Genomic DNA, 12,300 nt, shown 5'->3' with positions numbered 1-12,300 from the left:
ATGTCAAATAAATTTTTTAACAGTCACTTGTCGCCACCTACTGGCGTAACAATGTAATCGATGCAATCGTTATTTGAAGCGGCAAGTTTAATTGCTTTGATCGCTTCCTAAGACATCAGTGTTTATATCCGAGCTATAAACTTTTATCCCAGTTCTTCTGTGATAATTTGAACATTTGTGACAGAAATGATGATACTGTGTGGTTGAAAAGACAGTTGCATACCTACACGACAACTCCTCTCTCTGTATCAGCGGCAGGGCCAATGCAGATCTAAATATTCTGCTGTGATTTTGTCAAAGGTTTAATAGACAGGCAATTTTTTGTCATTTAGGAATAAGATTGTGTGTGTGTGTAAAATCATCAAAATTAGCTTTTAATCGTGCAGCTCTATACATTACTATTCAAAAGTTTTGGTCAGTACGTTTTTCCTTCAAATTTTGAACAGTGGTGTATATTTTCAAAAAAATTAATTTATTTCCAGTCACATGGTCATATGGTCAGCGTTATGCATATTTGACTTCATCTGACAACAAAAGTGATCAAATGGGCTGCTTTTCTGAGAAATTGGCCGCCTTTGTACTGAACCCTGGAGGTTTCAGCCACAACAACAAGCAGTTGTCTGGCACAAATCAAGAATCCTTTTATTGTTCAGCTATTCAGGAACCTGCCGTGTCAAATACTGAACATGATCTGAATAGTAATCACAGCATTACACAGCACCAAAGCCTCAAAACCATTCATATCACCATCACTCACTATTTTTGCTGTGCAGTATCATGTTACTGTGAACAGTGCATGATGTTACAATAACTAAAGACGTATATGAATGTGTATAAATAAAATTCTTCACACCAAGAACGATAACTATAAAGATAACTATAATGATAACAATATTAGCATCCATGCCAACACACAATATCTTTCTGTTTGTTATAAGCATGCTCTGCAGTTTTGTCGTCTGCCACTCGAGCTCTTTAAAGCAGGATGGATTCTGATTGGCTGTCAATGTTTTTATCGTTCATCTGTGGAAAAAAGTCGTTCTGAAAGTGATTACAATGATATTGTTTCTCTGTGTTATCATTATAGTTGTGGTGTGGATTCTGCTATTCTTTTATATTTAGAAAGATTTTTTTAGAACTTATAATCCTTGGTGTAAACGTTCCTTTATTATTACTATATTATATATAAAGACTTCTTATTCTTAATCACAGGGATTTGTTCACTATTTTTCACTTAGACTTAGAAAGTGAATGAATTTATGGATGCAACTTTTCCAAAAGAGGGTTTTACTGTCCAAATTGTCTAACAGCTGTGGCATGCAAATAAATAAATAAATAAATAAATAAAAGAAGACTTTTGGTAAATCACTGGGATTTGTTCTCTAGACAAACCACACAATTTGAGTTTAGCACAAATATGCTTTAGTTTCATGTTTAATACTTCAGGACATATAAGCAAAAACTAGTGATATTGCTTTACTGAACACTACTAATCAGGCTCTCAGAACAGGCCATGCAGTCGGACTCTGTAATTTGTCCTTATATGGGCTTTTCTAGTCTTTTTTGGGTACATTAGCAAAACTACTGGCTGAGCAGGCCAGGTTCTGAATGCGCTCTCCTCAGAGGGATGGCAGTGTTGGCTTTTTTTGGGCAAGCGCTACCTTTGAGTGGCAATCAGCGCAGCGCGGGCCTAAACGGAGGGCATTGAGTGTATTTGGCAGGACGACACACAGTTCTTAACGGGCCTACAAACCCTCCAATAGCACCGCCTCACGTGAGCCAGATGTGCTCATGTTTTACAGCACACAACTGGGCATCGTAATGCGGTAAACAAATAAAGTGTTGTTTGTCACCTAAGAAAATCTTTAGCATGGTTTCTTTCACGTCTTCTGTTAAAGGAATGTTCCAGGTTCAATACAAGTTTGGTTATTGCATGTATAATGTTTAAAGGGATAGTTCACCCAAAAATGAAAATTCTGTCATTAATTATTACGTCATTCCAAAGACTTTCGTTCATCTTCGGAACACAAATTAAATTTCATTTTTGGGTGAACTATCCCTTTAATTGTTGGATATACAGTGTATATTTTCATACACTTTAAAAGAGTAGAGCATGGCTCTAGCAATGCCAAGGTCATGGGTTTGATTCCCAGGGAATGAATGAACTGATTCGAAGAAGAAAAAAAGCATGTTACAGATTCTGTCGATTTGGCTTGAATTTAAACCAGGACATTCATTTAAAGGTCCAGTGAGTGATTTCTGAGAAATGTTGTTGAAAATTTAAATCAACCCCTAAACTAACAATTTTGTGAATATTTGCTAGATGTTTGTTGTGTGTGCTGAAAAAGAAAAATATCGTGTTTTTAGGTGTATAGGAGAAAAAACAAAGTGGATCGGACCAATCCACGGAGCACCTTAGAGCCAATCAGCAGTAAGGGGCGGAGAGAGAGTGAGCAAGCGGGATATTTGTAGATAGACTGTAGAAAGAGAGATAAAGAGGAAAAACTCAGAGGAATATAAGTGAAAGAAGAAGGGTTTCAATCAGGCAAGAGCTTTAGAACCCATGTTAATATTAGAAAAGCTTTGCAATGCTGGAGAGACCTGAGCAGGAAGGCCTGAAAGCGGATGCTTTGTTTCTGCTCGATATGCGAGTAACATTGGTTTTGCAATGTTTCACAGATCCAAGATATGCTGTTGTATGCTACCGTCATTGTTGAATCGCAGTTGATTCATCTATACTTCCGCTAGCTGTCTGATGCACCAGCAGTTTCTCAGAAATCGCTTACTGCACCTTTAATATCTGACTCCATCTACAAGGCAAAGTGATTCAGATTTACATAATCTTAACCAAGGTCTCATTTTACAACAGTTAGGACCCTTTTTAGCTTTAACTATCCTGGATGATTTTTCAGACATTTGTTCAAAATGCAGTCATTCAGCAAACCCAAAAAAGAACAAAAAACATTTTCTTGCGTTGGTTAAAACACAAATCGTTCACCCTTCATTTATATCATTTAGAAACACAATAGGGCCTTGTCGAGATTCGAGGTAAAACCAGACTCTGAAAGTGATTTTTCCAGACTCTAAAGCAAAATAATCTTTCCGCCCTTGTCTCCTGACAGGAACGCTGTTCCATTTTGGCTTTCGATGAATAATTACATCATCACATGTGCTTACAAGAGTAAAAAAGCGCAGCACATCTGAGAGCCATTGCTGAACGGGTTTGCCAATGGAAACCGTGCAAGATAGAGGAAGCTAAAGAAACACCATTTTACTGAAAGTGATTTTTAACGAAATCGTTCCTCTGTGTCGATATCGTTATAGTTGTGGTGTGGTCTAATTTGTCTAAAGTCTAATTTGCCGCTTGGTTCCTTCGAGTTTTTCCAATTTATGTGTAAATAAAGTCTGTGGTAAACATAACTTGACGATAGTTTGACGTTTTGTTCTACAACGTGAATTACACACACCCATAGCGAATACACAGTTTTTTGAAGCAGTTGCGTTCATTTTTGAAAATGTACGTTTTTAACTCTTTCCCCGCCATTACGGGAATTTTCCGGCTTCCGTGTTTTCACTGTTATGCGGTATGTGACGCTATAAAACATCTTCTGAAAGAGTTAACACAGGCGAAAAAGAAGCAGAAACAAGCGATATCATATGCAAGCATATGCAAATGTAAAATGCGATCATTAACATTAAATAGCATATAAATCAAAACTGCCTAATGTTACTGGATGAAATGTCGACCCAGGACGAGTTAAAGGACTGTGAAGCGTTGGGGGTGTTGATGGACTCGATTTACTAACTCTATGTTTTGATCATCGTTGAATACCATCCAGACATACTATTTGACAAAAACGTGATTTTCTCAGCTTTTTGCTTTTTTAATGAAACTTAACCACATTCAAGTGTTGATAAAAAAAAAAGAATGCATTAAGCTAGAATAAAATGTTTTGCTGTTGTTGATTAATAGCAGAGGCTCTGTTCTTTCTTTTGATATGGCGCTGGCGCGGGCTGGCAACTTAAAAAAAAAAAACAAAACGCTGGTGTGGAAAGAGTTAAAGCTACACTGTGTAATTTTTTAAGTTGATTCTCAGAAAAAAACACTTTGTTCTTTCAAAATGATATGTGCTCATTAATGTGTAATTACTTCTACCAACTAATCAAGTATTCTCGTAAGTGTAGAATCTGCCATTTAGAATACATACGAGCGAGTCGCTCGAATGGCGGCAGCCATGTTGCGCCTCCATCTTGAAAATACATTAGCCAAAGAGGGACATACCTGGAAATTCAAGCTTCGCCTTTCGCGTTTTTACACTCAGTGGCACCGTGACGAATGTGAGGGGGAGATTACTCGCGACTGCCGGCAGATTTGAAATAATATGGCCACGGTAGGAGTTAAAAAGCCCTGGGAATGGGAGGGGCTAGAAAGTAATATTCAGTTGGTAGTCATAAACAATTTCACCGCTAGATGGGAGAAAATCCTACACAGTGTAGCTTTAATAAGTAACTATATAAGACAGTTTGGGGTGTGAGTGTGTTATGTTTTGTGCTATGTAACTCAAGTTATGTTTACCACAGGCTTTATTTCCCACAAATTGAAAAATAGGAAATTCTTGAAGGAACACGCGGCGAATTAGACTTCCGTGTTCTGATGTCATTCCTGCACCACTCAATTTAGAACAATTTCTAGAACTATATCTTTATCATTATCGTCCCTGGTGTGAACGGGTCTTGGTGACTTCAAACGAAAAAAGGAAGTCATTAGCAATTATACGATTGAAATTTGACCAGGAACATGCATTACTTTCAAAATTAGCGTAAGGAATCACTGACCAGTGACGTCCAAGGAGACTGTATCTTGAGTGTCTTCAATGCCGTGCATCACCTCACAGCGGTAGACGCCCGCATCACTGGCCCTGAGCCTCGTCACGGTCAGAGACGCGTCGCCCTGCTTCTCGGGGAGGCTGGGCACAGACACCCTGTCTTTAAACCCCTGGCCGATCTTTATGAACCCGTTCTGGGCCACCATCACTATGCTTTCCTCATCGCCCTCCAGTTTAGTCCACTTGATGCGCAGATGGTCCGGGTTGGCGCTGGAGACCGGGGCCGCAGCGGCAGCGGTGGGTGTGCTGGAGGTGCCAGTCGGGGGCGGGAGGATGGAGAAATGGCAGGGCAAGACCACCTGCTCCGCCAGAGACCCTCGGACCGGAGGACTCCTCTCCACCTTCATGCTACGGGCCGAGTCTGGGAAACAAGAAGCAGATGGAGGAGAGGAACCCAGGAGCAGACACACCATAGCATCTTCTAGAGGCTTTTACTAACACACACTTTGACACCAAACTCAAACTTTCTGTTTCCAGATAGACTCGATATTTTCACCTTAATTATGGGATTAAAAGAAGCATTCGAGTCATTAATCAATGTTTTAAACATAGTTTCATAAACCAAAAACGCTGCAGTTCATCTCATACAGCATCATATAGCAGACCAGGGTTATTAATGTTAATAAAATGTACCTGAAATACAAATATAAAAACATTTCAACATTTTTCAATTTTGTTTAAAGTTGAAATAATAAAGTAAATGAAACTAAATAAACTAAAGCTGTATGAAAACTATGTAGACATATTGCCTATAATATAATAAATATATAATAAAATAAAATCTAATTCAAAATATTAACAAAAATAATGATACTAGTATCAATGATACTACAATAACACTGCAGCAGACAGGAAGTAGTCGTTTAACACACAGGAAGTGTTGAACAATTTGAGATTTGTTTACAATGATTTCTAGGGATGCATGATACATCATCATAACTGTCACTAGCCGATATTTCAGATTTTTTATATATCCCATTGGTTTATTTCTCCTAATATTTATTTAAGTTTCCTTTATTGTCATCTAACACTCACTTAACATCAATCTTTAAAACAATAACATTTTAATAGCACTAACTAAGTGTAATCTTTAACAAATCTCTAAATGAATATTTCATACAAGTGAATATTTGATTAAAATATGTATTATTAGAACATGAAAAATATTCATATTATTTATTAAATATATAAATATATATACTTATTCTAATTCAATATGAATATGCATATTAATAATTAAATGTAAATATAATTATTATAATAAATGAAATGAATATTTGATTTAAAATATTTTTATTTTAATAATTTAATAAACTAGTTTAAAAATAAACAAAACAAGCTAATTTAGGCAAGACAACATTATAATGTACAATATGAAAAACAGTCACATTGTTTAATAAATATATAAATATAGTGTACTACTGAGTACTAAGAATTAATATTATTTATTATAATCATATTAAAATAAATAATATGTAATAAATAATATTTACAATATATATTTATATGTAATTGTGTAATTTATTTTTTATTTTAAAGATTAAAAAATGTTTTACCTAAAAGTTTTTATTTTTTTTATTTTATACAAACTAGCATAACATTTTTATATTCGGCATTTTATTGATATCAGCCATTACATGAAATTGATTATTGGCTAATCAGTATTGTCACAAATTTTAATATCAGTCCATCATTTATCTATTTTAAAGGTTTGGAGAGTCGAAGTGAATGTAAAAAGGAAACGTTTATAATAATGTGGAAGAAGTAAAAATGCACACACACACACACACACACACACACACACACACACACACACACACACACACTCATAAACTCACCATCGTGGGTTACAGCGCTGCAGGCACAGACCAACCAGAGGATGTGCTTAACGTCCAATAACATCTCAAATCTGGAAATAAAGCAAGCTTTTCATTTCGTAAAAGTCATTCTACTTTTGCATTTGCAGCAACAGATTAGCTACTTCTAACGTGGGCTGATTGTCAGACTGTTTCTGTCTCATGTCTGTCTATGTCTTTGTTCCAGGTCCAATAGGTCTTTAAACACCCACTCTCTGTTTGCTTTCTTGTCTCATTTATCAATTCAATAAATAGCTTTGCAGTCAAACAGAGAACGAGTTTATGAAAGCATCATTCATAGTTAGCGGTTAAAAAGGTTGAAGCATATGTTCCATCTTAATAATCCTACTTCACCTCAGAAATATACGGATCATCCTGTGACAGCTGTGGTGTCCAAAACCCATGACAGTCAAACTGTATCACACACGCCCTATATAGTACACTATCAAACACTAGAGAGCGACATATAAAGCATCTTTACGCATCGCTGTCTAACAATTAACATCGCCGTGGAAATCTGAGCGCGCGCTAAATCTAAAGCCAATCTATGCGTAATGAAGACAGATCAATGAAAATCAGACCAAATCAAAGCCAAAAGCTTATCTGAAAGCAATCCAAAGCTTATCTAAACCCAAGCACCACTGATATCACACTCAGCTATCCGCATTAAAGCAGGACAGGCATTAAAATGATAATGAGGAGATAATGATAAGTGGACCTCCACTGAGATGATGCCAAGCGCGAACAAAGCTTCAGGGTGACAGACAGTCAACTGAGAAACAAAGAGATGCACTGAGGCAAATGTGCTCTAATAGCAGAGCAGAGGAGAGCATGGTCAAATTAAAATGCGATTCAACTGACATTTAACTAAAGCAATTAGGCTACTTGTTAATGTGCAGTAATATTCATCAAGTATAAGATTGTTAATAATAATAATACTTACTTATTTTCCCCAGTAGACAATATTGACTTGCTATTCCTGATTCTCCAAATGCAGTCCAAATGTATCTGATGCTCCACGACCGAGCCGCAGAAGTCAGTGCTCTTTCTTCCTCTGATGCCCACGAAAAGACTGGAGACATGAGCCGGCAGCAAGTTCAAATTCCATGTCCACCCATGATTTCGTCAGTTTCCAGAGGAGGGGCAGAGAGTGCCCACCCAAAACGAATCTGATCCATCCTGCTGACTGAAGAGGAACAGAGATGTTCTGCGCTCTTAATCTTAGTGCAAACTGGATTTTGAATCACCGATTAAGTTAGTCTGAACATATAACTTGGGACATAAATAAGAAAAAAAAATTAAAATGTTTCTCTTCTCTTTAATTACATTGATGCATTGCGCACAATCTTGGAGCTGCAGAGAAAACTTCCGCGCAAAGTCCAAAGCATGTCTATCTGCTCGTAAAGTGCCTGTATAGCTAAGATAGTGACAGTCTTCGCAAATTAAATCAACATTCATTCTACAGATTGTACGCACAGAACACAAGCTCTGCTCCGTTAAGCAGCTCTCTGCATTACGCGGAGTCGCGCGTAAAAGCGCATCTGCAGGTCTGACAGGGCACTGATAATCAGACATGCTGAAGGTGCTGATGGAGTAACTGGGTTATTAAGAGGTGTGAAAGTGGCCAAATTGCTCTTGTGAGCTGATGTGAACTGCTCTACTCCGCTTCTAAGAGCTTGCCTGAGCTTTCCACACGGGGGAGAGAAGATACCGTTACCTCTGCTACAAATAACCCGCACCATTCATTAGATTTAGCGATTGCAGGATTATTGGTAAAAGTCCATATAGCATATAGTTTGGGGTCGGATGGATTTGATCACCAAGGCTGCATTAATTTGATCGAAAATAGTAAAAACATTAATATTGTGACATATAACCGTTTTATGTTATTAAAAAAAATACTCCAGTCTTCAGTGGAGTGATCACATGATCCTTCAGAAATCATTCTAAATTAATTTGTAAAAACAAAAGTCATTACTGACATTTGATGCTGAACAAAAAAATATTTATTTAAAAAAAATCTAACTGGCCTTTAAACAGTAGTGTATGTAAGGAGTTATTGTACAGTTTATCCAACATACGCTCTATTCCCTTTTGCTATAAGGGAATTGTATGATCATATGTTTTATCCATTGTTAATCAAATGTGAGCTTTACTACACAAACTACACATAAACCTATAATAATAAAAGACTGTCAAATTTTCTAGAGAACATGATTGGTGTTTACCTGTCTTGATGATAGGGTGTTGTCAGTGGTTTCCATTCTGAATCATAGACATGATACACATAGATGCCTCATTAGCGGCTGTTCTATGGGGCGGCCCGTGAACATTCGAGAGCAAGATGACTGAGTGTCTGCAACTGTAGTTAGATATATGATTATCTATATCTGTAATATACTTCAGATGATTTTGCTAAACTAACACAAGACGACATACATTTTTTTACCATAGTATAAAATCCTGTAATATTGAGTTAAAACTGTAAATACAAAAACACAAACTGACACTTTCTCACCAGTGACAGGTTATTCCATTTCTTCTGGAATTTAAATCTCGGCGGTTTCACAACCAGAAGCTGTGCAATGTTGTGGCTTCATTGATTCTTATTGTGAGTGAAGACATGCTGAACATTGGAAGATGGCAGGAGGACCGACGTGAATGTGGTTTCCACATATACACATCTATGTTTGAGTAGTTTCAGCATGTTGCTATGCAGATGCTAAGGTGTTCTCATTGATTGGAGGTTGCTGAAGTTGTCTAAAGAGTACACTCACACCAGTCTATAATATTCTGATGTCTATGGCTGGGATCTTTCTTCAATGCAACTTTTTGTTTTGGATTTTCTCCCACTTTATCTCTCACAAGATGAAAATCATCAGCTTGTTTAGAAAAGTAACAGCATACATCTCTTCAACAAGCTGCATGCATGATTCGTCCCAGCTGGAAAAAAACAGACATAAACCAGTCAAAGCTGGTTTGCTGGTCTTAGCTGGTTTAAAGATGCTCTATCCAGCCGATCCAATTAAAAAAAGTGCCCAAAACCTCTTTTAAACCAGCTAACAGTCCTGCCTGAAGACCAAAAGATCAGCTTAGGCTGGTTTAAGATGTCTTTTTTTAAAGCAGAGATGTCCATAACACCAATAGTGCAGCATAACTAATGCAACGATGCATGCAAGTTGAGAATGAAGGGTTGGGGTTAAATGCATTACGAAAGGAAGATCACTACTTAGGGAATGAGAAAAAACAAATCTTTATTCACATTTATTATATTTATCACACATTACAGTTCAAAATTGACTACTTTCTTATTATTAAAAAGAAGTGTTCTTTTTTTAAACTTTCATTGTTTAATATTGTAGCATGGAAGCTTGTTTCTGCCTCATATCCAATTTAAACTCTAAATAAAAAAATAAATAAAAAAAATCCAGAATAGTGAGACATAAAATGGGATTGCAAGATCCCCCCCCACCTTTTATCTCGCAATTCAGAATTTTTCCAGAATTGTGAAATAATTGGAATTGCAAGAAAAAAGTCAGAATTGTGATATGTAAACTCAATTTAAAAAAGAAATTGCGGCTTTTTATCTTGTGATTCTGACTTTTTTCTCACAATTGAGACTTTTCCCCTCAGAACTGATATAAAATCACAACTGCAAAAAAAAAAAAAAAAAACGTATTCCATTGAGGAAACAAGCTTCTATATTGTAGAGCCAATTCACTGTAAAAATTCTTTAAAAATGCATAATTTTATTGCTCATATAGTTTAAAAACAGTACAAAAGTCATGCTTTTCATGAATGGTGCTCATTAGACCCCAAAGAGGGTCATATATCATCGAACAGGTCGTCTGGATCAAGGTTCGGAGCAGCGGTTGCTGGTTTCAGTTGGACTTTTGACGTTTTGCTCGTTTCGGCTTTGGCATCTTCCGTCGGCTTCTCTCTAAAATTACAAAGTGAAGGAACAAGCGTCATCAGAAGGTGGAGGTTAGCTGGTATAAGTCATGACACTGGAGTAAAGTCTTACTACTGCCTGATTACAGTGACCCAGTGCCACAGGCTCCTTAAAACAGGGTCAAGTCTAAACGCTGTACAGTTCACCCTGTTTCATCCTGTATAATCAGGCACACACCATGTGTTTTTAGTGCCACCGGATGCTAATAAGAGTTTGAAAGGCACTGATCATGTACCCCATCACTCAAAGTGGATCTGACACTGATGTACAAGGTGACATTTATGTCTCAAAGTCACCGCAGAACTAACTTACGTTAATGGTAACTTGCTTTCATTAATACATTGTGACAAAATTAGCATGTAAAAATGCTTCTTCAGCATTAAAACAAGAAATAAAGGTTAAGCCGCAGAAACTCCCACAGGATTCCGTCTTTAAGGACGACGGAGAGCTTTTCAAAGCGCTAGAAGAAATCAGGTCACAGGGAGAGAAAATAAATGAGATTTATAGTCCCGTAAGCCTGTTAATTTCAGGATGTGCCGGGGATCATGTAGCCTTTTAAGCAAAGCTTGTCCTGTGGTGTACCAGAAAACACATGGACAACATGGCTGGAATTAAACATACACACACATGAGAGAAAGTTACTCGGATTACATCACATCTAGCAAAAAAGTTACATGGACACGATGAATGCAAACTATAAAGGTTCTTCAATGGTTCAGCAAAGAACCATTTTTACAGTTTATTGGAGATTCCTTGGTTCTTTGGAGATTGTTTGTTTCTTCAAGTTGCATTATAGGTTCTTCAGATCAATCCAATAAATATTTTTATACATACACACAGTATATTTTCAATCATGACACTCTCAGAATAGCTTTTGTTATTGAATATGGCAATGTTAATGTATTTGGTCTAGACGGACTATATATATGATGACCTGGTGATCCTGATGCAGTAATATAAATAAGAAAATAATTTAAATTCATATAGATAATAATTAAATCAAATTTAAGAGCCATTTTGAATGCATTAAATATACAATGCACCAGGAATCATATTCAGAATGAATTCTGTTTTGTCTCATGCATATAATATTTGTGAGCTTTAATAAGCCTCAACGTGGGGGAAATGGAGTTCATTAAAAGTTAACAGCTTCCACGTAAAGCATTCACACACTCTTAAAGAGCCTGTCCCTGGAAACTAACTCTTCCTTATTAGAAACAGGTTTGCATCCAGCAGCGTCTCCTCGTAATGCAGCTACAGGATTCAGGTGAATAAGACGCCATTTTAACGGATCATGCTGAGGAGCTTCCAGAAACCTTTTAGTATCCTGCTGAAATAGTAAGAGCTGCTCCATAAAATACCACCATAATAACAATCAGGAAAAATAAAAATGAAATATTCAACTGCAATGAGGCAATTTTTAAATGTTCAAGGGAAAAAAATGAACAAAACATTGAAAGGATATAAAAAAAGTTGAGAATGTTGTCGCCTAAAATTGATGACAATGTAAAGGTTCCCCACAATGTTACTGCCACATACAGAGGGGTCAGAAAGTCTGCAACCACATGGAAAATATGCTTTTCTTCAAATAAATGTAAAAAAGACA

General features: G+C 36.8%; 2 protein-coding genes across 2 annotated transcripts in view; both read right to left on the bottom strand.

Annotated features, from left to right (window-relative positions):
• Positions 1-7,810, bottom strand: part of vcanb (versican b) — a 30,254-nt gene extending 22,444 nt beyond the window's left edge. Inside the window, exons 1-3 of the mRNA XM_081355263.1 lie at positions 7,686-7,810; positions 6,725-6,795; positions 4,837-5,247 (exon numbers count right to left, since the gene is read on the bottom strand). Coding sequence (XP_081211389.1) covers positions 4,837-5,247; positions 6,725-6,788 — 475 coding nt within the window. The 5' untranslated portion in view covers positions 6,789-6,795; positions 7,686-7,810. The remainder of the gene's footprint in view (positions 1-4,836; positions 5,248-6,724; positions 6,796-7,685) is intronic.
• A 2,169-nt stretch (positions 7,811-9,979) lies between these two features.
• Positions 9,980-12,300, bottom strand: part of xrcc4 (X-ray repair complementing defective repair in Chinese hamster cells 4) — a 36,174-nt gene continuing 33,853 nt past the window's right edge. The window contains exon 8 of the mRNA XM_081354491.1: positions 9,980-10,682. Coding sequence (XP_081210617.1) covers positions 10,568-10,682 — 115 coding nt within the window. The 3' untranslated portion in view covers positions 9,980-10,567. The remainder of the gene's footprint in view (positions 10,683-12,300) is intronic.

Source organism: Scardinius erythrophthalmus (genome assembly GCF_964197995.2).
Source record: "Scardinius erythrophthalmus genome assembly, chromosome: 23".
NCBI lineage: Eukaryota > Metazoa > Chordata > Actinopteri > Cypriniformes > Leuciscidae > Scardinius > Scardinius erythrophthalmus.
Note: the sequence above shows the minus strand (reverse complement) of the source record. Positions and strands in the feature narration are given on the sequence as shown.